At 34.6% G+C, this 27,975-nt stretch overlaps 1 protein-coding gene across 6 annotated transcripts; it reads right to left on the bottom strand.

Annotated features, from left to right (window-relative positions):
- Positions 1 to 27,975, bottom strand: LOC576932 (nephrocystin-1). Of its 6 annotated transcripts, none has more exons than XM_030998743.1 (29): positions 27,793 to 27,975; positions 25,296 to 25,384; positions 24,791 to 24,851; positions 24,143 to 24,217; positions 23,674 to 23,735; positions 21,428 to 22,390; positions 17,289 to 17,335; positions 16,730 to 16,856; positions 16,254 to 16,470; positions 15,706 to 15,800; positions 14,582 to 14,651; positions 13,955 to 14,006; positions 13,425 to 13,452; positions 10,796 to 10,838; positions 10,351 to 10,435; positions 10,013 to 10,180; positions 9,197 to 9,249; positions 8,862 to 8,936; positions 8,270 to 8,342; positions 7,661 to 7,698; positions 6,892 to 6,977; positions 6,464 to 6,540; positions 5,724 to 5,744; positions 4,155 to 4,254; positions 3,593 to 3,705; positions 3,270 to 3,343; positions 2,774 to 2,818; positions 1,813 to 1,929; positions 1 to 161 (listed from the first exon to the last, which is right to left on the bottom strand). In XM_030998743.1, the coding sequence occupies exons 1-29, from the start codon at positions 27,853 to 27,855 to the stop codon at positions 12 to 14; spliced, it is 3,267 nt and encodes a 1,088-aa protein (XP_030854603.1). In that variant the 5' UTR covers positions 27,856 to 27,975; the 3' UTR covers positions 1 to 11. The 6 variants fall into 6 exon arrangements, with proteins under 6 accessions (XP_030854603.1, XP_030854605.1, XP_030854602.1 ...); XM_030998745.1 differs by lacking the exons at positions 5,724 to 5,744; positions 13,425 to 13,452 and adding exons at positions 5,864 to 5,872; positions 12,653 to 12,683; XM_030998742.1 differs by lacking the exon at positions 13,425 to 13,452 and adding an exon at positions 12,653 to 12,683.

The following is a 27,975-nucleotide window of genomic DNA, read 5'->3' as shown; positions in this document are numbered from 1 at the left end:
AAAGTAAACAATCACTTCAGTTCTTGAAATGAGTCCAGGAGATTGAAGGCCACTTCTGTCATGTCAAAAGGACTGTGCTCTCCACCAGGAGCTAGAAAGGAAGCAAGGATTCCTTTCTGTTTGTTGGACTGAAGAAACTCTGAGATCACTTGCCATCTTTCCTGTAAAATTCAAAGAAGTGAGAAGAATCAAATACATTTCTTGTATGAACTTAGTCAAAAGTTCTTTTAATGTTTATATGAACAACGAATGACAAAGATCATTCTTTTTCTAATTCCCATTATTTTTAAATGTTAACTAGAAATATCGCAATCTGTATTGCCGTGCAATGCGAATGTATCCCCCAGCAGTGGCAGAGATTTTGTGTTATCCTTATGTGGAAGGAGGGACAAAGATTCCCTCTCCTCTTTGTGAAACAAAAGGATGACGTAGAGATTGCCGCAAGTGGCTCAGACTATTGTCAAGACTAGGAGCAGCATCACCAAAACAATAGGTGTGTAGATCAGATTATGATGCATATTTATAGAAAATTTGAAAGAAATGTGATTTGCATAGCGACGCAAGATATTCCTTTAAATATGACCTTTGACCCTATAAGAGATGGAATACTGGGGGGTAGCAGCACCAAATTTGTGGAGGTCTAGAGTAAACTATAATGAACCTTAATACAAATCTGAAAGAAATCTGTAGAAAAATGTGACTGGCAGAGTGCATGCAAAACAGCAAAGAAAATATAACAATTGAACCCATGAAAAAGATGGTGCAATTGATGAAAAAAGGAGTTCCATTTATACACCTCCATACAAAATTTGAAAGAAATCCGTAGAGAAATGTGGCAGTTAGAGCGCACACTAGAGTGCACACAAGACATCTATCAAAATATGACCTTTGACCCTATAAAAGACGGAACATTGGAAGCAGCATCACTAAAATCTATAGGCTTGTAGATTATACCAAGATACACCTTTGTTCAAAATTTGAACAAAATCCCTTTAGAAATGTGGCCTATAGAGCGCACACAAACAAAAATATGGCCTTGTACCCTATAGAAGGCGGAACACTGGGGGCAGCATCACCAAAAGTTATAGGTATGTAGATTATACCAGGATACACCTCCATACAAAATTTGAAAGAAATCCGTCAAGAAATGAGGCAGTTAGAGCGCACACTAGCGTGCACACAAGACATCTATCAAAATATGACCTTTGACCCTATAAAAGACGGAACATTGGAGGCAGCATCATCACTAAAATCTATAGGCTTGTAGATTATACCAAGATACACCTTCGTTCAAAATTTGAACAAAATCCCTTTAAAAATGTGGCCTATAGAGCGCACACAAACCATCCACAGAAATATGGCCTTGTACCCTATAGAAGACGGAACACTGGGGGCAGCATCACCAAAAGTTATAGGTATGTAGATTATCCCAGGATACACCTCCATACAAAATTTGAAAGAAATCCATCAAGAAATGTGGCAGTGAGAGCGCACACAAGAATATGACGCGGCGGACGCGGCGGACGCGGACGCGGCGGCGGCGGCGGCGGCGGCGTAACGCTGCTGAATCCAAAGTACCCCACCGGCATACTGCCGGGGGATACAATAATCTTCATTACAATATTCAGCACATCCACCCTATTCTTCAAATATAAAACTGGTAAAGATTTTTGGCTAACATATCCAAAGAGGTATTACTTGTATGAATCTCAACAAGGTATTTCAAAAGTAATTTTTAACATAAACATTCTCAAACGTTTCCCCCAACGAAAGCATAGATTGCTCAAAACAATAATTTTTTAATATGCTTACACTGTCTCTCTCCTCCTCAGCCCACTTGTAAGGCGGTAATGATGGTAGTCTCATGATGGGATACACAGAGTCCATGAACGTTGATGTGAACAGCTCTTTCATCTGCTCTGGATCTTTCTGTAACACCAAATAATTTCATAGTGTCTTTATTATGCTAATATATCTGTAAATCGCTTTGGCTCATCGTTGTATCGATGTATTGGGCACTATATAAAAGCAGAATATTATTATTATTATTTTTTATTCTCATTGACTTTGACTGCTATTATCTTTGATGGAATTTATATTCTATTATTCATTTCTACCAGGTTGCAGACCTAATTTATAATTGATTCCATGGGCATGCTATGAAGTGTTTCAACAAAGAGGGAACGACAGAAAGAAATGTTTAGCAAACTTTTGTTCTCATCTCCCTTGTTAAGTTAGAGATAGAAAAATATCACATAAAATGTGTCATTACATAGCACTCTACTGATGCTAGAACATGGATGCTTCATTGCATTGTCAGTTAGTTAAAAAATGAATGGAAAATTATGTTGCAGCTATTACAACTCTACTATCTCAAGTTAGAACAAAATCTTTATTCCAATGACAAACAATATTACAATTAAACCAATCTCCCTTTTTTCATGATTATACATTGATCCATGACCATATGACCTGATCTGACCTTATGAAACCAAATGCTTTTCATGTAATTTTAACAAATGTGTGGTCAACATAGGCTCTATTTCTGTTAAATTATCACTGTGATGGTAATAAAACATTTTCTGGGAATTTTTACACTTTCATGACCTTATGATCTTTCGCCTTTGACCTCTTACACCAAAAATCTAATCACTTCATCATTGCATGCTCATACATACTTTGTCCAAGTTTGGCTTGAATCAATTCAATGCTTTTGAAGTTATTGTGGTAACAAGATATTTTTTTAAAGCTATAAGCAGAAGAAATATTTTACCTTGTCAATCTTCTTGTTCTTTAGCTTCTTGTCTGCCCAGCAACTCTGTGAGAAAATATGTGTGAAATATCCATAGTCGATTAGATACATCATTCATAACTTGTTTGAATATAAGAAATCTAGTTATAACTCCATATATGATTCCGATCCAATGAACTTCTGTACTTTTCTCTCATTTTCTAGTTTTGTTCAATTTAATTACTTCATTTTTCATTCTTGATTTAAAAATGAAATCAATATAAATACAAATAAATCATAGACAAAATTTGAAAATGAAAAGGGGAACTACATAAATAGGGCCCTTATGCCTTTTTATTTCTCCCTTTCTCTTTACAATCATCTCCTACATCTTCTGATCGTCTGCATTACCGATACATTAAATGTGTTATTTTTTCAATCTGCATTCCATCAAATGATTTTATATCCTCATTCTAAAACTATCTTTGTCATTGTCATCATTTAGAGCAACTTGTGTATCTACATGATGGGGACTTACCCTCAGTGCATCCATGATGTCTGGATACTTTGTGGCTTCAGGAAAATTCGCCAGGACTGGGCAATGAATCAGATCTAAAAATAAACCAAAAAATAACCCCTCAATCAATCTGAAATGTAAATCATCTCATAACCCTACAATATACTTCAATGCATTTCACAACAAAAATGTGTTGCTGAGTTACATTCCACGGAACATGACTACCGGTACAAGTTTTGTCATCACTGCTTCCAGTAGATGTTTTGAAGGGATTCCTCCCGTTGCTATTCCTCCACCAACTCAGGAGAGCCATTACAGTGTAGAAATGATTGGTGGTACTGTACCTGCATTCTGAAGATCTATCCTATCCCGTAGAACCTCGACGGCCTGAAGATTGCGGAAGATACTGAGGAATGGGAGGTAGCCTAGAGAGCTCACTATCGTCTCTGGTAACATGCTGTATTAAAAGGAATGATCCATTTTATCATTAGTTAGAATACATTTGGTACACCCCTCAACAACATTTTGAAGTGAGTCTCACAAGGGGAGTACAGCATTGCATTTATTCCCAATGTATATGTGTGTGTTTCAGTTGTAGGATACTTTACAATGCTTTTAAACCACTGTACAAAAAAAGAAGAATAGAAAAATGAATGGAATATCAATTTTTTGTGTGAACACCCAACAGTATTTTCCATTACTTTCACAGGCTAAAAATTCATGATTTATCAAATAAACAAACAAATCATAGGTTTTTCATTCTTATGACAGCTGTATATTCCAACATGACAGCATATTCCATCAATATATAAAGCAAGTTATGTATTGAGTAACTATAATGGTATTCCCTTACACTTAAAAAAGAAGTCAAAACACAAGAATCTCTTTTTTTTTGTTTTTACTCACTCTAGTAAAGGCTTCTGTTCTTTAGTTGGTGTGATGAATTTGATCTGAATCCTTGGTTGCTTGTTAGCTGACATCATTGAACGGAATTTACTGGAACTTGCTGAAGTTACAGAGGAGAAACAGAAATTTATGAGAATACATATGACACTCAATTCCATTTAATACCCATAAATGGTTACTAGACTATAAAACTATTCTAAAAAAGATATCTTACAAGTCAATTAATGAAGTGCTACACTTTTTATGAGCCAAAGCTATTGGGAAATCAATTTCTTATTCTATGCACTTCATTTTGCCAGTGATGAATCCCTCAGTATCTGATGTCTGGGACTACCTTTGATTTATCCCATAGACAGGGGTGTTTCTGCGATAGATTCAAGTACTATCTGCACCCCTAAATTATACTTTGGATTTAAATAGAATCTTAATATCTTTTTGTTTCTGTCTACTCACACCTTGACCCCCTTTTATCTGACCAGAATATGCTCCTCCAAGACTTCAATTTAAATAGAAAACATATCAGAAATTTTGCTACACTCAGATTTATAGAAAGGGATGGTATGAACATGAAAGATCCATGACAATATCTCTTTTCAATGGAAATTTCAAATCATAGAACACAGCAAATGTTAAGTAAAGCCAGATTTGAGTGACAAAATATTTCAAATACTGGTAAACATCAAACTACATTTAACAGGATCAGTGAATGGAAAGAAGAAAGTTGGTTAACACTGTAATGCACTGAACATAATCTTATGACTTTTACACAAATGCACTTTAATAGTATGTGTGTGTGTTTTTTTTAAGTTGGAAAAACAAACAGTGAAAGCATGAAATAAAACAATTACAGTATGATATGTGAACAAGTGCTAAATCCAATATGCAATCAAGTTCAACTCTTATGGTGCAATTAGGCTGAGAAAACTGTATCAAACATTTAAAACGAAAAAAGATTAGATAATTGTTTAATCATAATTCAATTTGTATTGTTAATTTGGATATAACTGTTTTTCATAGTATCAAACTTCACAATCCATGAGTCCATTTTGATTTTCAAGTAGAAAAACAAGCTTTTCTTTGATAAAATGTCCATTGAATGTAATTGATTTAGGTGTTTAAAACTGCCCAATGCACTCTAAGGGATGAGTAAACTTGATGAGTGCAAAACAGCAAGCAACTGGACCTGAAAAACTTGAGACATGACAATAAAGGACTTGAATAAATTTCAGCAATAAAATTACAACAACAATAAAGTTTTGATGATTAAAAATCGAGACTGAATGCTGCAGGTCCTCTCCCACCAGTGTAAAAAATGATGTACTGGTTCAAAGAAATCTCACATTTAAAGGAAATCCAGTCTTGTCCCTCAAACTCTTTGTCAATCTAACTCAGACTACCTCCGAACAATGCAGCAATGACATTGTTTTGTTTTTCTCTTTGACTTCAGTTGGTTATAGCAAGATAAGCCAACCAGCATGACACCTCTTAATTCCACATATAAAAGAGAGTTGAAAATAAGAAACCTAGGCCCAACACAAAACTTCTTGGTCACATCCAATCTCTAAATACCTGTTGAACTTGTTGAATCTCCTAGTTTTGGAATGAAATTAATGTTAAAATTAAGCAACAATGATTAACAAAAATGTTAGCGTGAATGCAATTTCTAGAAGGTACTTTCTCAATTAAAAAAAATATTGAATCATCCTTACCTTCAGCCTCTTCATAGCAATAAACAAAAGCCATGAAAAAAAAAAAATGTTTGTTGGTATTTCAAAAAGAATCATAACAATGTATTCTCCAATCTCTCAACAATACTTCATACTTCTCCTTGAAAACACAGCTACATAAATCTCCCTTGTTATTCATGAAATTAGTGCATCATAAAGTTAATGGCAATTTTTTTTTGTGTGTAGAATTTTTTCAATTTTTTCAAAGAAACCTATTCAAATTGAGGGAATGAACACCCTAATCAGCATGAATGTTGTTTTTCCATAAGGAGGCAACATATCCTTAACTTAGAGCTACAGTGGAGTTACTTCATATCTTGTAACAATCAATTACCCGCCTTAAGGCTCTAGTCCCGGCAAGAAATGACAAACCATACTCAAATGCTATCTGAACTACAATAACCAACTATTTCAATAAGACATGGAAGTCATTCATACCCATGAAAATATCAAGAGTTCTTTTATTGACATCACAATAAAGAGCCCAAATCATGGTAATTAAGAAAAATATTATTAATGTCTACACTTCTAGATGTCTCTTACTTTTTACTTGTGAGTAGTGACACTGAAAAATGAACTTACTTCTTCTACTGATAGAAGGGTCAACTTCTACTTCCTGTTCGAAGGGCGTCCCACCTTGCACTTGGAGTTCATACATTCTGGAAAGATAAAATAAGTATTCATGAACAATACTGCAGATATTTATTCCAATATAGCAAAAAATAACCATCTTAAAGTGATACAAGGAGTTTATTCATGAGTATCTTTATATCCAGATGGAAGAGTGTTATTGCTAAAGTACTAAACAATAACTATAATACTATAGTATTGTTCAGGAATGTTGACATCCCTAATCCTATTACAAGATATAAATCATTTGCTGCAATGGAATAATCAGGTTAATGGAGCATCTGAGTATTGCATGAAAAAATCATAAATGTTCAATAGTATGTGCAGTTGATTGAGTCTTAGCATTTCATTTCATACAACAAGGGTTTAATAACACTTACTTATTGACTATTGGTGCTCCAGTTGCTGTGTCATAGAGCGGTACATTGACCCATCCACAGCTCAATTCTCCTTTCTCTCCAGTTTTCTACATCAAGAAATAAGAGGATGCAAATGTAAACATACTTCTTTAAAATATATGTATACGTTTTAAGTACACTGTACCCTTACAAACAAAAATGTTGACTTAATATTGTTGTTTCATTCATGTGGTTGATTAGATATCAGTTACGCGCATTCTCTTTTAATTACCTTCGTAAAATATTACTACTACATTAAAGAGGTGGTGTGGTAAGTAGAGGTGCAGTGGTCTAGTGGATAAGTCCTAGGATGGTGGATCACAAAGTACGGGCTTCAAATCCCCACCAGGGTACTGACGTCCTTGGCAAGCCATTAATCTACACTTGCCACACTCCACCCAGGTGTAGTAAGTGGGTACCTGGTAGGATTTATTCCTTTTACGCATTAAGCGGTACATCTGTTAAAACCAGGGTAATAATATCCAAGATCCTTAGGAAGCACATAGAGAGGTTAAATTATAATGTGATATGTCCTATACAAGAACAGTTTATTATTATACAGAGGTATCACAAATGTTTCTTATAATTTGTCATCTATCAAACAAAATATCTAATTTACTCTTCATTAAATGATAAAGACATTAATTAATACCGTTTGATTTCTATTCAGTAAACTTATTCCACACAAATTGTACATTTTGGACTGTCTAAATGTTTAATAGTACAGACAATTACATGAAGTGACACTCACCGGTCTCACATATGAAAGACACAGCTCCAAGAGAAGGCCTGGAGGAGAAAAAAATAGAGAAAGAAATATGAATAAATGACATTCTGTTAGAGAAAATAATCATGCTGTGTATTTAAAAAAAATTGTTGTTTATAATAAGTACACTATGAAATAAGCCTTTAATCATTAGTTTCTATATTCATTAATTGTCACAAACAATTACTTATAGCCTTTACACAGAAATAAAGATGTTCTATTTTCCATTGCAAACAAGATGAACGACCAATAAATGCCATTTCTTTTTCTGACCAATTTCCTTTTGGATTTGTATTCATGCTTGGTCTTCTCGTTAAATAAGCCACTGGTCATCAAGAGTGTGCCTACACACTAAAGTCTACTGGGAGGTGGAATCCCCATAGGCATTACACGCAATGAGCAGTGGCATATTTCACTAGAATGCCGAACACTGCATTCTCACACTTTCAAATCAGAATGATATCTCAGGAAAAATATGAACACTTGCTAAACATCAAATCACTACTATCAATTGTCATTATCATTTTTCTCTGTCACTCCATCAACCCATGTCCATACAAGCACCTATATGACATGACTCTAATGACTATATACCTGTGTTTTCCTCTGTACGAGATGATCTAATGAAACAATCTCCATCTAATATACTCGGTAGCAGAGATGTTACCTGTAAATAGATATCATGTCATACATGAACAGATTATTTGATTAATACAAAGAAAATACAGAGAGTCATAAATTATATCAGCTATTACAAATGACATTATATGTGTATTGGACAATCTTGATATGTGTAACCTGCAAATAGATATCATGTCATACATGAAGAGATTATTTGACCAATACAAAGAAAATACACAGTCATAAATTATATCAGCTATTACAAATGAGATTATACATGCATTGGACAATCTTGGAGTGTGAAGATAGTGAACATGTACTATGTTGTATCTAATATGGCTACTCCACACACATTAGTCCTGACAACAGATATTTAAAAGATGGAATAAAATTGATTAATTTCCATTGAATAATAAAAAATAAAAAATAAGCACCTTAACAAATTTTTATGATTTAACAATGAACTTTAAAAAGAAGTGAGCACCTGAAATACATTATTTTCCATTGAATAATGAAAGAGCATGTATAAATATCTACATTATTTGTGTCTCATTTCAGTCTTTACCTTGGGTGAGAATCTCCATGTCTTTGGATCATTTTTATTCCATGTAGCTTGTATAGTGTGAATGTTACTCAGAATCTGATAAGTGATACAAACATTAGATATCAGATGAAAACACATACAACACATGCATAACCACTAAAGATAATAAATAATCAAATTGTTGTTATTGTGTTTTTTATAATTAAAACAAATATATTTCACTTCATATACTTATATCACAACAACATAATTTTACATGTTTTGCATTAGAATGCATTGAATATAATAAAAACATGCAAGCTACAAAACAGGAAGGTATATGATAATAATAAATTTGACTGAATAATGAACATTACCTTGTCCCCATCAAAGAAACAGATTCTGACATGCCGACTTCTGATTTCGATGCCTGAAATATGATAAAAGGATGAAAGGTTAAAAAGTCTATGCCGGAATAACGATACGATCTTGTTCGAAAAGCAAGATGCAATTACAAACAATCTTTGATTTTCATGAGTGGAATGTTACAAAGTGCTGTCATTATATACAGACAATAAAGAATATATACAGTAGGCTTACGGGTGCACCATGTGTGAGAGAGAGAGGGTTGAGGAGTCACTCACACATGGTGCACCCCCAAGCCTACTGTATATCTACATCACCATGCACGCCGACACTTACAAGCAGCAATAAAGAATATAGTGCTGACAAAGTAAGATAATGAAAATGAAAACAAATCATTTGTATTCCAAAGTGCTGTCATTATATACAGACAGCAAAGAATATAGTGCTGACGAAGTAAGATAATCAAAATGAAAACATATCATTTGTATTCAGCTGAACTTCTATCTATATCAACAATTGAGACAGTCCTCTGGAGTGTGTGACTTTAAATTAAGTAGCATTACTAGTTTTACTACCCTGCAACATTTACTACAAAATTTACTACCATGAATCATCTAAAAACTACTTGTGTCTGGGTGTAGGGGAAAAAAAATCAACCCTCAGATCTCTCCTCTAAATCAGATGTACAGGAATACCATTACACAAGGTTTTCATCTTTCTCTATGCAGGTTATGTAATGAATTCTAAGTAATCGTCTACTAGACATACAACCATATCAATCACTTGCAAAGGATGGATTACAACAGAACTAAGAAGCATTGACTGACCTACTCCACAAGGAGGCATATTGCGGACCATTAGAAGTGTGAGGATCTTCTGAAGGCGGACTGTCTTAGCTCGGATCTGGTTCTCATGCGGAGACCAGTTCAAGTCCTGGAACCCCAGACAGGACTCTGTGAAGCGAGGCTTCAGAAAGTTGCACAGTGTGTAGGAGTCTGTAAGAAAATTAAATAAATGAACTCATTATCTCCCAATTCTTGTATCAAGATATGATGCAAATTTGAAAAGATTCAAGAAGTACAAACATCACTTTTGTTAACAACGAAATTAAAATTGTGAGCGAAAAACATGAATTATCTCTCAGTGCTTTATTGGTACCACAAACCTAGCCTGAGATGTTTAGCTGTAGTTGAAGGTCTGAATCCTGCCGGTATAGCACCCATTGCCGTTAACACATCAGTTACTCCAGTCTGTTGTAGTAAAAAATCAATGCAATATCATGTTATCCGGCTTTGACTACTTATTAGCGTATGGGGCAAATTACCATCAAGAAGCACACAAATAGTGTATGAACAATCTGCTGGCCTAATCAAAATGATGTACCGTAAGCAAAACCAAACACACATCTTCCCAGATTAACATGGCTTTAATCATACAGAGTTTTCAGTTATCAAAAACCTTAATTGTCCATGGAACATACATTATTTTTCTTTTGTTCTCAACAGCTGGGACCATAAAATAAAAGCATGCAGTTCAATTTTTTTTCTTTTAATACAAGAAGGGTGTTCTATCAGATTAAATATAAGAAATGACGATCAGAATATACATACCTCGGTAACAGACTTCCTCAGGCCCCTCCACAGCTCTTTACCACTGTATGACATGGAGGTATAAAAGATTACAATTCATTAATTAAGATAAATCATATAAACCTACTGATGACAGGTCTTTTTAAAACAGGGTATGGCTTCTTTTTTTTGGGGGGGGGGTGAATTAGAACAGGTGACTCAACATCAGTTGCTATTAAAACCTGGTATAAAGCTTCATCTTTTCTACATCCTAACTCTGAAGGATGGGTAGACTATTATATCTCTGGACCTTAGCTTCACAAGTACTGATAGGTACTCAAAACATATTGACGGTATTAGAAGCCTAGACAAATTAGGTGCAGCAAAGCAGCATGTGTAGAGACATTGAATTGAAGTGCAAGTTTTTAAAAAAAAAATCCTTTACTAAGGAGAGCACACATAATATGTAACTAACTTTGATGAAAAAGAAAATTATAAGAACAATTGAGACCTTGAAAATCTTAAAGCAATTTACAGTTGGTTGTATGGTTCTAGAGTGATAAACCTGATACTGATAGGATGGCAAACTATTTGTAAGAGGTGAAATCTTTTAAATCTGGTGAACTTTTCCTGATTTCTTTCAACTATAATAAAAACCTGTAATCACACAATTAGTTATCTGTTTGTAAAATTACTAGGGCTACTGACCTACGATAAGAGCAAAGCAAGGATCCTTGGAATTGGGAAAGTGGGGGGGGGAGCATGTGGCTGTGGGTACGTTTTCATGCTATGCCATTTCCATGTATTATCATGATGCATCACAAATAATTTAACATCTAACTCACTTAGCATAAAAAGAATTATAGTTTTAACAAATGATTGGCTGGGGAGTGAGGGGTGGGGAGGGAGGGAGCTGGGGAGTGAGGGGTGGGGAGGGAGGGAGCTGGGGAGTGAGGGGTGGGGAGGAGGTTCGACAAAAGGGAGAATGACTGAAATGTAATTTTGATAAATTACCAATCACAACTTCTTCTCACAGTTTCACACATTATAGCATACTACTACAATCCAAAAATCAAAGACAATAATGATTATCATGCACCAGTTAATCTATAGACAACTGAATTAGATTCCTTTCTCCCAAATAACACCACACTTCAATCATCTCACATACACTAACTCGTAGTAGGTCCATCTATCAACGTTCAATTCACTTGATACAAAAAATACTGTCCTTTTTAAATAATAAATACAATTTTAAAAATCTGTGTATGTACCCACAATAGCAAGTATGATCTTCTAAACCTATGACTGAAAAGATTGTGGCTGATTATAATACTTTCTACATGTGGATAAATTCCTGGGGATCTGGTCATTATAATTGTAACTTCACAAATTGTGTGAAATCTGTCTTTCTAGATTTCACTGGGACCTCATTGGGAAGTTATAATTTAAAAGTACAATTATTAATTTTACTGCTTATCATGCATGTATAATTCAAAAGGCTATAAAACACAATGTAAACTATGATGTTCAGCACTACATGGTATAATATGATCTCCTTCAGTGCTCTACTTGTATATTCACATATAATTCCCAAACTTTCAAAAGTTCTATCCCTAAAAACTGCACTCAAATTTAAAAAAAATTATGTTAACTTCTCTAATAGTATCACACAGTCCTGTTTTAAGAATGACAGTAAATGAGTAAACAAATTATCCATCCCTCCACCCATAACGTGAGGAAAGGATATGCCTGTACGTTGCACAGACTTCCCACACATAGCAATCTTTGTTGGTGATGTAAGGATAGGGACGGGGTGCATGGAATAAGCAAAATGGCAAGCTGTAATCTACCAGACAAACATGATGCATCAATCCAAGAAATATCAAACTTTTATACCTCTCATCAAATTCATCCTGCCGTTCACTTCCTGGGGAATAGTTAATTAGATTTTTTGAAAGATTAATGCAGTTATTCAAACCAATATTAAGGATGAGTAATAATAAAAGAAGTCCACCTTACATTGCATTTGTATGAGCCTGTGTTCATCATTAGCTATAAATGCATTTCTTTCATGAGACGGTTTAAATGATGACTTTTAGATCACACACACAGTGATATTTATCATGATGTCTAGTTCATGATCTTTTGAAAGATTCATTCCACAATATTTGTAATGGTTCTGTATCCATCAGTTGCCAACCAAAAAGCAATGAACAGTACATTCAGAAATCATTTCCTGATGAATATGTAATGATTGTAGCCATGAGAATACTGTTCATATAAATGCAAGTATTGGTGTATAAGTTAATCTGGCAACTCTCACAATACCAGAGGCCGGTATATAACCCAGCTTTGAATATGTAGCTGTGAACATACTTTTTAATTCTTTTTAATCTGGCTAAAATTTCACATTTACTTTGAATTTAATAATAAAAGTAAATCTAGGTTAACATGTAAACCATTCCCTTGGGGAAGGTATGTGAATGTAAACATACCAAGTTTTTCACAGAACACATATCAAATGTTTAATTAAAGAGCTTATATACTGACGTCTGGTAAAGTGAGAGCTGAATGAAAACTAGTATAAGGAGCCTATGGTGGAAATCAATCTGTGAAATACTATATAATGAAGTATTTCAGGATTGAAATCTATTTGATAAAGATATACCTCCTAGGTGACACTGACTCAGCGGCTTCTGTAAAACCAAAAGTAATAGTAAAGTTAGATATATATACATGAATATTCAAATGAAATATGTATTGACAAAAGCAATTCAATGTTGCTTGATTTATTTACACTGCATGCCAGAAATAATAAGAACTACATTTTGTGTTTTTGCTTTATATCAAGATCTACAACCATCATGCAGATCTGTCAAAGATATCTAATTATCAATTACCATAACTAAAATAAGATGCTGTAAGTTTTGATAAGCTTTTTTATTCACACATGTTAATGATAACAATTTCATTGATGAAATTAATTCATAGCACATGGATGTTGAAATTACAAACTGGTTAATAAAAGAAAATAAGCTATATCCATTGAATGTTGACAGAGATACGAGTAGTTGGAGATATAATAATGAGAAAGAGGAAACAGCGAGGGGTAGAAGTTGTTAAAAATGGTGCAGACCATATTAGGAACAGAGAATCATGGTGTAGAAGTCAAGAAGCATAAGGATAGGAATATAATACCATCAACTTCAGGCGACTGTACGTCTCTGTAGTCATTGTGTTCTTTCTTGAGCTAAAAAAAACCACAATAATAATAAATACACATTCAATAAATGCAACGCATCAATTTTTATCTTGAACAGATTATATGAGTGATGTTAATCTCTACTGATCTCAATACACTCTCTGAACTTTTGATATTCATATAACGATGAACTTCATTTGGTTGTTAGATTGCAACAGGGGCAAATATCCAGAATTGGGGTACATCAGATAATAACTCATACCTCTAATCCTAAAAAAAAAACTTTTACTTATCATATTGAATAATATTAATGATAATTATAATAAAGATAATCCTAATAATAAAATAATAATAATTTTCTTTTTAACAATGACTTTTATCAAGTTGATTCCTTCAGTCATGTACTGATCCTCATTCTCTACTCTCAATAGAACAGAGATCAAACATCAATCTTGTTCTCACAGGACACAACACATCAGCTTAAAACAGCCATGGCAAAATATAAATCATTTCACATCTAAAAAATGCCAAGTTGGGTGAAAAAAAGGAGCTGCAAGCAATAAACATTCATAGTTATTTGTATTTTATGATACTCATCAATGTATTATAACTGCCAACTTTACCTTGAGATATGTACTTGGTACCAAACCTTTGTTGCCCTCTTCATCTTCAGCCATCCACCAGCCATCCTCCCTGAAAATGAAAAGGAGGAGAAGGAAACCAAAGACAAAATCATCAAGGGTGACATACATGATAGGAGATGTAAAGCTAATAATCAGCAATGTGGATCCAAGCCAATGAGGAGCTCATGCAAACAAGAGACAATTCTTGATGACTCCTTCCCTGTAGATTTTCTAATCTGTGAATTCAACTCCTACATGGACATGGAGATTGATTTGCTTACGAGAGGTGATGATAAACATTTGAGCGATGATAAACATTTGAGCGATAATTAAGGAGAATAATACTTCCTCTACCGGTACTTAAAGGTGCATTCCACCCTGATATTTTGTTGTTTTTGTAGCCTGTCTGTACTAGTTTGGCCAGGGGGGATTAGATCTCCCTGTTTGGTCACTGACAGGTGATCAGCTCTAAATTAACATCAGAAAAAGGGGATAATGGGGGACCAACGGGTACTGCTTAGGCATTGTTTGCTATATAGAGGGCACAAGTAGCTACAAGTAGTGCAGTCCTGCTTTAATAGAAGCTGACAAATTAGAGAAACAGGTCAGGAAAAGTTAGAGTAAACTCGGATTAAAAATAAGAAAACTATAAGTTTCTGTTTGTCCCAGTTGATCAAACACGAATTGGCCACTCTGTGGCAAATCTTTTGATGTCCTTCCCATTTGCTCTAGCTCAAGCTGTACCAAAAATTCATGGTTTTTTTATTTTCCATGACGAAAATTTCAATCATATATGTACCGGTACTCTTTGCCATTGTTTTTACACAACCTGTGTATAAAACAAATCTTATTCTTTATTTACTAAGAAAATGAAAAGTTAGGGCATTTTCAGTACAGAACATATGGGAGAGACCTCAAAAGATATTTCACAGAAGTGCCAATTTGTGTTCATTGATTACAACTTCAAAACTTTGTAACTTTCATATTTTTTAATCAGAACTTGCCCAAACTTTCATTTACCGGTTTTGTTTTTATGCTTTTATTAAAAACCAACTAAATATCAGGATAGACTTCTCCTTTAGTAAATAATAGCCGAGAAATCAGATGGGTTATTATTCTCTTACCTCACATTAAGGATTGTAAGAATAGCACCTCTCTTGAAGTAGAGATCATCATCCTCTTCACCTTCAAAATCACATACAGCCTCAAACAGATCCATCTGAAATGAAATATCATCGTTAAGATTTCATTACATCATCAACTATTCTTAACCTTAATGTCAAGACCTAAGGACATACTTTTTTTTCTTCAGGAGACTTGACAATTTTCGTGTCTGAAATCTTGAATGAATATTCTACTAGCTACTTTGTTACAAAATCAATTCAATCTATTACCTTGTATAATACATTTACTTGTTCTACATATAATTGATTTTTTATCTGCGTGAAGTGTGATAAAGATTTAAACTAGTATCCAATTACCCGCTTCTATTTAAAACAGACTGTGTTCATAAATACAGGATATTACTCTTATTATTCAATATTTTGGGTACAATTTCAATCTGAACATATATCACAAATTGTCCATTGTCACAGGGTTGGATAATAAAGATGAACCATACAAATACTAACAATTCAAAAGTAACAATAACAATTAGAATAACTGAGCTTACCCCTTCGTCAGGAGGTTTGAAATTTTCCTCTTCTTCTTCTTCTTCAGACTCTCCCTCTAACAATTCTTCCTCAGATTCTTCTTCATCTTCTAATTCTTCTTCTTCTTCTCCCTCTTCCTCTTCTTCTTCTTCACTATCTTCTTCTTCCTCCTCTTCACTTTCAACTCTTTGAGGTTTCTTTGCCTTCATCACTACTTGCTCATCATCTGATTCTTCCCTGTAGGATATAAAATGAAAGAATGTGACATATGAATTGGAATAAAGTGTTCAAATGCAAAGTCAAAGTCATATTTATTCAGGGATTTTTAAATATTTGATGAGTGACCAAAGCCAAGTTATGCCTCTTCTGAATATTTTTGTTTCATGCTAACTTGTAAATTTCACATTTCAAGAGAATACAAAGTCGCACATTTTCAATTCCTTAGCTTGGAATTTCTTCATCTACAGTTGTGAAAACACACTGCACAGATACTTACTCTTCTTCCTCCTCATCTCCTTCTTCCTCATCTTCATACTCTTCCTCTTCATCCTCTTCATCCTCTTCTTCTTCCTCATCCTCTTCCTCTTCTTCTTCCTCCTGTACTCTTACTTGCTTTTTATCTTCTGTGTCAAGAATAAATATCACAAGTTACAAACACTATTTTTAAAAGATAAAATCAATATACTGTGCATGTAAAACGTATCTGGTTAAATATAGTTTTAGTTAAAACAAAAACAAAAAGCTATGTAAAAAAAAATACATACACAGCAGCTGGAATACTTAACAAGTAATAATAATGTCAATGAGATCAAAGCCACAGAAGGAGATGCACTTTCAATTAGTTTTGTGGATGATAAACAGATATCAATCATGTCACAGCATGGCATTTTATAAGCTCATTGTATTTTAGGCAAGACTAATTAAATTTATATGAACCAAGTTAGGAAAAATAATCCAAGGTTCTTGAAAATAGCTAATACCTTTTATTCTACTGCATAGATATCACAAAATGAAATGAAATTATTAAAATATGTTTATAATGAAGGAGATCTAACCTTTCTTCTTTTTCTTATCATCCTTGTCATTGTCCTTCTTGACTTTCCTGCAATATTGATAAAAGACATAAATTTTCATTCATTAAAATGTTCTTGAATACAACGACATCATTAATGAGCTATTCGGTATTAGAATGTTGTCATGACACTTTTGACAAAGAGTTTTAAAAAAATTATGTTTTGATGAAAAATAAATGTCACTTCATATTTCTTCAGACAACTTTCCTTCTGAATTTACACTTTTTTCCCTACTCAATAACTGCTGGTCTGCATACTATTGTTATATATTGTAATCCTTACATTAAATGCTTTACAGCGCACATGGATCATCTATCATCACATTGATACTCATTATTTCTATAAACTCAACATGATGCATTATTATTTAGCCCCCCCCCCCCCCCCCCCCATCATATTGGTATGAATATTTTACAGTGGATGATGAATAATGATAATAAATGAAGAGCATACTGAGAACCCAAAATAATGTCCTAAGTAAACAGTGAGCAAAGGGTGCACATTTTTTCGGCTAAATATACTGCAGTTGCAAATAATCTGTCTTAAACCGATTCTTTAAAATCCTAGGTTTAAATACGTTTTTCTAACTGTATTTTGTCTATATCTGAATAAATCAGGATGGGAAGAAACTAATAATGCGTACGCATTACTTTAACAAAAAAGGAAAATACAAGCATATCAAGCATCGAAAGGAATCCTTTCTACTAATAAAGCATATTTCACTGAATAACATTTACTGAACAAATCTATCTGGGCCCTGAGGGAGTTGCAATCGATCTCAACCACTTGCAAATCATCTTTAAACATGTTTTACTTACCGCAGATCAGGAACTGCACTTGATTTGGATTAACTGCAACTGTTTATAATACAGTTGTGCAATTTTGTGACTAATTTGTTACAATCATCACCCAACATCCACAAAGATTCAATATACTTTGTATTTATAACAGGAACAGGTTTTAGACTTCAACAGGGCTTGATGAACAGTTAAGAAATTATATGTTAAAAACTATCAAATGTGCTTTGTTAAAAAATTATTGTATCTTCCAATCTAAATCTAGAGATTTCTATGAGCCAATATACTTTAATATATCTTTCTACCCATATCTTTCTACCCAAACTGCAAGAAGGGGTCTCCGAAGACAAGTTGAAAATAAGTAACATTAGTTAACATTTGATGACCTCCTGATTCTGAAAATTATGTGCACACTTGATAATTTAACTATTCAGAAGATAAAATAATTTAATATTAGAACATTAATACATGTAAAGGAAGAAAAGACTCAACTAATACCAATAGTAAAATAGCAAATGAGAGAAACACACATTAGAATTTAGAATGAATAGATGACAGATAAAATCATATCTGACTGCTAGAATATGATATATAATATATATATGCATCTATGCAAATTCACAAAACGTTAAAAAGCAGTTATGAAAGCAATAGACCTGCAGACTAAAAATTGTAAGATTACTACTTAGATTTATTGAAATGTTAACTAAAAGCAAGATTAGGAAAAACCCGATATAAAATACAAGTAAAGAGGATTCACTGAAATGTTACCTTAAAGCAAAGAAATGCAAAAAATGAATATGGAAAATGCAGCACAGAAAGAGTTTTAGAAGTTTATACAAATATTTTTTTAATAATTTTTTTATTGGTACTATTTCTAACATGGTTCTTTTGCCTTTTAAAAAGCCTAGCTTACTCTAATGAATGCAGTTTCAAATAAAATTTTAAGCTCATTTTAACATTTTGAAGAAAAAGAATTATAGTACTCCTACTGAAAATATGCTACGCAAACTTAAAATGAAATGAATGAATAATCTAAATTCCAACCTCGTGTCAACTGCTCTAATTTCCATCGTGCTGAAACTTAAAAGACAAGTTACAAACCAAAAGCATGAATTTATGATGTTATTACTGGCCAATAATGACTAGAAGTAAAAGCTCTGTATTGAACTCTATCCAATTTGAAAAAGAAATTGAATAATCTCAAACCAATGAACCCAATATTGCTTTCAATCATGAACTGAATTTACTTTTGTTTCTCTAACTGATTTTGTCTGATATTGCCCTATAATAAAACACTGTTGGTGAAAATTCAATCCAAAATGTTGCATTACTTTCTTCTTCTCCACCATTCATTTGATTCATGATGATTTGACCTGTGCACTAATCAAATTAAAGATAATGGCCCAACAAAAACTAATGGCCATTATACTTATACTTTTGGTCATGAACTTATACACCTTTCAAAGTGGCCCGATTTTCACCGGATGCAGGTGCATCCGATGAAACGGCCACTCTGGATGGTGTAGACGAGAAATAGCCGATAGAAAGAAGAGAAATAGGTGATGAAATTCTCTTTCTATTGGTGTGACTCCGATGAAACGCTGTATGGGTTTGGGAGAAAAGCATCGGGGAAATTGTTCAAAGGTTTGAACCTTGTTCTGGCTAATGTGTTGTACATGTATGTAAGCCTTTTTTTGGAACCCCTGCTGTGTTGTTGATATTTTGTTGATGTTATGTGCAAGCGTGGTCATGAGCTAGCTAACTGGAGCTATGGCTTGCGATTGCTATGCTAGCTACCCTTTCGTAAATTCCATTTTTTTTAAGCGATTGCGCAACAACTCTTCACTTCCGGCCGAGGCTCACCCAGCGAGTGAATTTCTCCGGCAGTATGAGTGGCATATGCAGGCAAGTGTTGGTTTCACCTACAATAGTCAAATTCTATCTGCATTTTTCGGCTGTGTTTTTTTCATAGAGTCACTTTGAAAAGGTTATTAGAGGGGGAACAGTGTGAGAAAATATAGATTTGCTCTCCGCAATTGCCTCTTGTAATTGTCAGCACAATTTTTAAAAAGCAATGACTTTGTCCAAAGTTTTGTTTTCTTCTAAAATAATTACTTTTTCACATTTACTATTTATTGGTAAAAAATATTGACTACCTGTTTATGTCTATCTTCCAATAACTAAAAGGAGTTGGTTGTAATAATGCCTGAAATAGTCTCCTTCTTCGATCATCCCAAGAAAAGAAATATCCTGGATAAATGAATTATCCATCTAAGTTATAAAAAAAACATAATAAAAGGAAGGGTCACCGAAGAAACAACACATGTGATATCAAGAAATTTTTGCAGTTCAGAAATACATTTTCTTGGGGGAAAGGGGGGGGGGGGGGAGCCTGTATCTATAACAAAACATATTTACTGTGCAAAAATAATATATCACCACAAAAATATTGACAATTTCTAGTCCATTAATACAATGTAAAAGACTCTTCAGGAGCCCTTCTACTTCTCAACAAAGAGGTTTGTGAAGAAACCAAAAGTACATTACTCTGATATCTTCCTGAGCTATAGAAACGATTGTTACAGAGCCACAGCACACACATGTGAAATGGATACCTCCACTGCCATTCAATTAGTTAGCATTAAAGTAAACACAAACAGGTGCAGTGTATTAGAGATTAATGGACACAATATATGGAAAAAGAGTAATGACACAGAATAAAACCACTGAAGGTGATATCAAGCATTTGCATATAAATAGATGTTGGAAATACATGTACACATGTATATACAAACTCAATATCCCCGAACTTGATCCTCAATGAATTGTTCTCATTGATTGTGATAACTGATGAGGACAAAATATTATGGTTTTATGAATGTATATTTAGTTGAGATATTGCCATTTTGCAAAGCCAGACATGCTTCAATTCTACTGTCTGGCAAATCAACTGCATTTGGAACGAAAGTGAAGAAAATCATGGTTTCTACATCAAAATGATCAAATATCTTGCATCCATCTGAGACTGCTCTACATGTTGTAGATGGTCACTACGGTATACATCAGATACAGGTCTGCGTGCCACAAACAACGTTCCTTGTACAAATTCTTAAGAAAATTGAAAGTTGGTAAGGAATGAGTACTGTATAAACATGTAGATGCAAATGCTTGATATTTAACCCAGTCATTCTAAAAATTAAAGTCACAGAAGCAATCATATGTAATGTATATCAGAGGAAATTGTTAATATCAACATTAAACAGATTAAATCACCACCACCTTTAAACAGAACACTTCAACAACATAAAAAACTAAAATAACCTTTGAGGTGACTTGTCCCTCCGTAAAAAGCTCCATCCTTTCTTCTTGTCCTGCTTTGGCTCCACTTTCTTTTGTTTTTCTTCTTGTTGTTCTTCCTCCTCTTCTTCCTCCTCCTCCTCAACATCTTCAAGCTCCTCCTCCTCATCATCTTCTTCCTCATCTTCCTCTTCCCTTCCTCCATCTTCCTCCTCCATATCCTCCTCTGCTCCTTCTTCTTCTTCATTGTCAATTCCATCTTCTTCATCCTCACTTTCATCTTCTATGGTTCCAGACTGATCTTTCTTGGACTCTTCTATTTTGGGCTTCTTAGAGTCACGACTGAATAACTTTGCTCCAAAGCCTCTTTTGCTTGGTGAATCTGGTCGTTTATCTTCGTCTTTATCTTTTTTAGTATCACCATCTTCTCCTTTCTTACTCTTTGCTAATTTTGCAGCTAGTTCCTTTTCCTCTTTCTTCTTTCTTTTCTCTTCCAGTTCTTTTTCCTTCTGCTCCTTCTTCTCTTTCTCCTTCTTTTCTTTTTCCAGTTTCTCCTTTTCCTTTTTTTCCTTCTTTTCTTGCTCTTTACGCTCTTTTTCCTTTTCTTTTTCTTTTTCTTTCTCAGACTTTTCTTTACCCTTTTTGTCCTTGTCTTTCTTATCTTTTTTGTCTTTGTCTTTCTTATCTTTCTTTTCCTTTTCTGCATCATCCTCAACTTTTTCAACTTTAATGTCAGTCTTGGAACGACGGAACATACTACGCCGTTTAAACTTTGTTTTCTTTCCACCATCTTCATTATCAACATCTCCTTCATTTTCCTCATCAGGATTGGTAGTCTCCATCTTGCTTTCTTCTTTTTCTTCATCATCTATCTCTTCATCATTTTCGTCATCATCATCATCATCGTCATTGCTATCATCATCAAACTCTCCAGTTGGCGGTTTGCTTCCTTGCTCTTTCATAGACTCGTCATTATCCTTCACGTTGCTATATCACAGAGAATAGCAATTAATGCATTCATTTGGTGTATAATTTATGGGAGAAAAGAATCAGAAATGAGGGGAAAGAATCAACAGTTTCACAAAGTGATAAATGCAATTTAACCGTTCTCAAAAAAGTAGAAACAAAAATAAAAGGATTTCAACAAACGTTTAACATCACAATCTGAATGCTACATATGAAAATGAAGAAAAACAAATGTTTATAATTCTGCTAGAATGGGAGGCTCCCTTCTTTTTTTCATCATCATTGTTTAATAAACAGGATAAATATTTTTCTCTTTTGAGATTTTTATAATTACATATCATGCAATGTTAGTTGTAATTAGCACTTGTAACTCAGGCTTGCACATTTGGGGTAAAAATTAAAAACACACACGTAAAGCTTCCTAAGCTTAAAGCTAATGAATAATCATTGAAGTTGCATGTCAGCTGAAATTATTATTTACATCAAACAAACAATTATAGTCATCGTAATTTATGTGAATGTAGTTATAAGAGTGTATATCAAACCATATCATTTCCAAATAAAATAACTTCTCACACAGTATGTTACACTTGAAATTATATGTTGTGGGCAGGCTTCTAATAATTGAAATTGATAATTTGAATTTTCTAACTGCACAGCCTAAATGTCCTTTTCATTAAAAAAAAATGTATCTGTTAATATTAAACATACGTAAATTATACACATCATTCCTTTTAATATTTATTATTGAGAGAAAAAAAGTGTACAACCTCATCTTAGGTCAGAAGCTACAACATGTTACAGCCCATAAAGGAATTACAGTCAAACCTGCTTTGGTGACCACCTGTTTACAAGGACCACATTTTTTGTTTCCCTTTAAAATGGTTTCGCATTGAAACATGTACTACAGGAATCTGTCTACAAAGACCACTTTTTGTGTTTCCCTTGGGCGGTCGCTGTAGACAGGTTTGACTGTATCGTTAAAAATTGATATGTCTACGTTAAATCAATAGTAGACAGTAGTACTAACATTCTACACTATAATAAATCACAATTATCACCATGAGTCAAACAACTTTCTGAAAAATAAAAATCATGCATATATTCCCTGCATCGGGAAGAACATTTTCACCAAACACGTAATCCTTTGCTTTCAGCTTTGTAACTAAATTAATAGGCTCACTGCATCTATAATGTAAATAATTTTCATGATCTTATTTTCAATATGTTTTGGATTTGGACTGTTATCTACATCAATAAACATTAAATAACAAAACCAAAACATAAAGAATCAAACCACTTACTTAAAATACGATTCCTCCACTTCATCAGGCTCCAATTTATTGCCAATTTTCTTCAACCTCAACTGATTTTAAAGATAAAAATACAACCAAGTCAAAGCCAGTTATTGTTGATATCATTCAAGAAATCATGTTTTCTTTAATCATCCCAGTAAAACATGACCACCTCGTTCAATATCCAGAGAAAAATAAAATAGCTTTCATAAAAAAAATACTAGAGCTTCATTCAATTAATATTTAAAATAAAAGTGTTTAAGAATGAACTCAAAATGTATGATTTTCTAAAGATTTAGCATTGCTTATAGAATAGAGCAATACTTTTAACCATGATATGGCTAGTCAATCAAAAATCTTCAAATGGGTATCACTTAAAAACATGGTATCAATAGTGGCAACCTGGCAGGCCAATTAAGTAGCAGTCATTTGTGTATTATATATTAACATAGATCAATGTAGATGTAATACTTCTCACCTCTAGAACATGCATACGATCCACCTCTTCACTTCTCATCTCATCAAAATTGGGAATAACAGTTGGCTCTTTACCCTTGAAAATAAATACAATTTGACATACATGTATAACATACCTGTTTAAATGCATGGTATAGACACTGAATTACTTCCATTTTATTCTTCATGTTTGTTTTTTTGGGGGGGGGGGGGGTGGGGGGGGGTTAAACACAGGAAAGACAAGGCAGATTTTGTGATTATTCATCCAAATAGATTTTAAATGGGTTATCTCAACCTGAAATACATGATGATTCTGCAATCTACAATTTGAAGAAAATTTTCCTTTTTTTGTTCTACAATGAGAATTTTACCTCTAATCATCTAATGGGATATTTTAAATTCCCCATACTTTTACTTATCAGTAAAAATACAACCATTGTACATATATTTCACCCACTGAGCATGATAATCAACAGTATCACAACACCGCCCAAATGCTACATACATGACTTTTTAAAATAAAATCTACATCTCAGAGATGTCAAAAATATCATGAAGGAAATATTTATTATTGGAAAGTTATATTTTCAAGGATGCAAGATACATACCATGTGTTAATAATCACCCACCCCACCCCCTAAACAAAATTCCCTTCAACCTTCCAGCTTACCTTTGACAAATTTGTAAGTTTCTTTTCAAGTGCTTTGCACTTTTTTCTTAAGGCTCCGCATCTGTATAAAATAGGAAAAAGGGCAATTTACAAAATTCAGTAATTAACACCGTCATTGCTGATGAAAATGGTACCATACTTGACTTTTATGTACAAAATATTTGTGATCTCAAGCCTTCCAGGACATTGAAGATTTTTTTTTTAAGATACTTTTTTTTTTTTACTAATGCTTTACAACATCAAGAGGTGCCTGATGTCGTACTAATTTCAAATTAATGATAATTAAATCAAACTGTTTCAATGTTGTTGGTGTGCATACATGATAAGACACCTGTACAGGCTGTGTACCAAACTAAAAATAAATGCACATTTATATAAATCATCATCTCACAAATTCTTGGCACTTAAACTTCATTTGCTCCTTGGTGCATTCTTATGGTTCTTATTCTTATTGGTTTTCAAAAGTATTCAAACAGTTAGCTAATCCACATACATGAAGGCCTACCTTTCAAAGAGTTTCTTCATACGGGAAGTCCTGTCTTTCAGAGATGAATCGTCCAGAACTAATCCACATTCTTCCATAAATGCATCAATCTAAATACAGACAAAATATTAAGACCAGTTCTTTAATTTTATCACTTGAAACCAAAAGAGATCTAATATAATACTTAATTTTAATCATGCTATTTATCATAGCTCACAGTCAATTAAGAATGGAAGATCAATAGTTAGGGCATTGTTTACAAAACCCGTTATAATTACAAGTTTCTTGACATTTCATTAAAACACATGTATTACAATTGTTTTAACCTGCTTCTTCATTGTTCTAAATTACAAGTCTGCTAACTTGTACTTACTAACCCTACTAAAACATACCAAAAATCAACTAAATCTTCATCAATTGTTCATATAATGCTCATGATTTCAAAGTCGTTATATTTATTACCTGTTTCTTGTCAATTTTTTTCTTTTCATTTTGGGTATGTTTTAGTAGGGTATCTCCGCGCCAGAGTTACGGATCAAATTTTGGATAAACTTCTGAACTAGCACCCCTAATCCTATACCCCTCCCTGCCCTCACCCCCTGAATATGGATTCGCCACTGGCACTGTCAGCCGACTGTCAATTATTTCAGACAACTGTGGGATACCACGGAGGCCAAGTGCGAGCCCGGCCCAGACCTAGACCGAATTTTCCGTCTCTTTCGTTCGTTAGCCTCTTATTGGGGTAGGGTCGGCCGGCTCTCTCTTTAGAGACGAAAACCGTCTATACACATTCCCTTGATAACGCCACGGCCATTTCAGGTCGTAGCGCCATCTACACGTTCGTAATGGCGTTATCACAGTTTTTCCCTCAATCATTTTGCCTTCAGCGTAGACTAGAAGGGATGAGATTGATTTAGATGACTCCGGCAGCGAGAGTTTAACACGGCTTGCAAGATTTTCAACATGGATGTCGATTTTGACCCATAATTTCCTTAAAAGGGACCATTAAATGGATTATTTCAATCAAGTTAGTAAGTGGAACCGATGTATTTTAGCCTAGGCCTAGGTCTAATTTACATTTGGATATAGAAAAATCTAGAGTAGAGTCTCCGGTTTGCGGCATCGCCCGGTTTGCGGCCAGGGGTATTTGTTTTAAAAATAAAATGAATATGACTCGATAATAATCATTGAAACCTACCGTGGATTCCACGGTAAGTTCTGCTTTGCCGAAAACGTCCGTAGCAGGTGCTCCTGTCGGTACGGAGTATCCGTCAGCGATGTCGGAAATCTACGGCACCAGTCGCCGATGAAAATTCCAGCAGGTGCTAACTTTTAAGTTAAGAGATCGAGGCATGACTAGATCAATATTGTAGCTCTATTTGTCCGATATTTGTCCGATTGGAGGTGAAATTTGATGTTTTTGTGGAAGTATGATGGCTGTGGTCTGTCTCCTATCGCAGATATTTTGATTGTGCCACCGCATGGCCAGTTGCATGGGGTGGCCGCAAACCGGCACGTAATTACGTGTTTTTTCTGGTTTGCGGCGGGGGGTGTTAATACACACATAACATGCGGGATCGTGTATGATGGTATGTGTGCTGATGTGTGTACCCGCTATGACCCGATAGTTTCTAGTAGTACTTACACCCGGATGGGATGATCCATTCGAGGAAAAGGTGAAATTGTTTAAAACTTGACAAATTTACCGTAGCAACAGATAAACATGAGAATTTGGGTTACCCGTAGTAATTTGGTACATGCTTTCATCGTGACGTAGCGCATAAAGCTTTGTGACGTACGCGTGCCGCAAACCGGTAATGCGTGCCCGCAAACCGGGGAACTCGAAGCATTTCGAAACGTGGTCAATGCTGACCACGCTGTGGGTCAGTTAAGTTATTTGTGACTTCTATTTAATAAGTAAGTATATGGACTCTTTATTGAGGGTATTGAAGTATTCTGTGAGTATTCCAATAAAAATAGAATCGGCAGTTCCCGCCGATCGGCCGCAGACCGGAGCCACTACTCTACACGAGGTAAAATGACATTTTGGGGGATTTTGGGGGCAAAACGCTACGACCTGAAATGGCCGTGGCGTTATCAAGGGAATGTGTATAAACGGTTTCCGTCTCTAAAGAGAGAGCCGGCCGACCCTACGTACCCAATTAAGAGGCTAACGAACGAAAGAGACGGAAAATTTGGTCTAGATCTAGTCTAGGCCCAGACCAGGCCCCGTCTTACAAAGAGTTACGATTGATCAATCAAGTCCTCCAATCGATCACAAGTTTGCAGTCTCCTATCTCTTATGTACATTCTTGCGATTGAAATCAACTCTTTGTAAGACGGGGCCCAGGGCCAGGCCTAGCCACGGCCAAGAGGTCTCTACGCGAGGCGCAGGCACCAGGCCAGGCAGAAGTGTCAGCTCAGCTCAGGCCAAGGCGGAGCAGCAGCGGTTAACTGAAGGCTGAAGCGCTAACGTTTTATGTTAACAAATTTTATAATTTGTGATGATCGGACTTACCTCTTTTTTCAATGTATCTCCTTCCCCTTGCAGGATCCGGAATGGACTTTTCCCCTTCGGCATATTCACAAAATGTATAAAATTCACCTGCAGGACACACGATTTGTAATATTTCGTCAACGATTCTGAGTGCAATTTTTATGGATTCGAATTGTTTACCAAAAATTTTGCCGATGGTATCCT

The sequence above is a fragment of the Strongylocentrotus purpuratus genome, unplaced genomic scaffold, assembly GCF_000002235.5.
Source record: "Strongylocentrotus purpuratus isolate Spur 01 unplaced genomic scaffold, Spur_5.0 spur5_scaffold_5, whole genome shotgun sequence".
NCBI lineage: Eukaryota > Metazoa > Echinodermata > Echinoidea > Camarodonta > Strongylocentrotidae > Strongylocentrotus > Strongylocentrotus purpuratus.
Note: the sequence above shows the minus strand (reverse complement) of the source record. Positions and strands in the feature narration are given on the sequence as shown.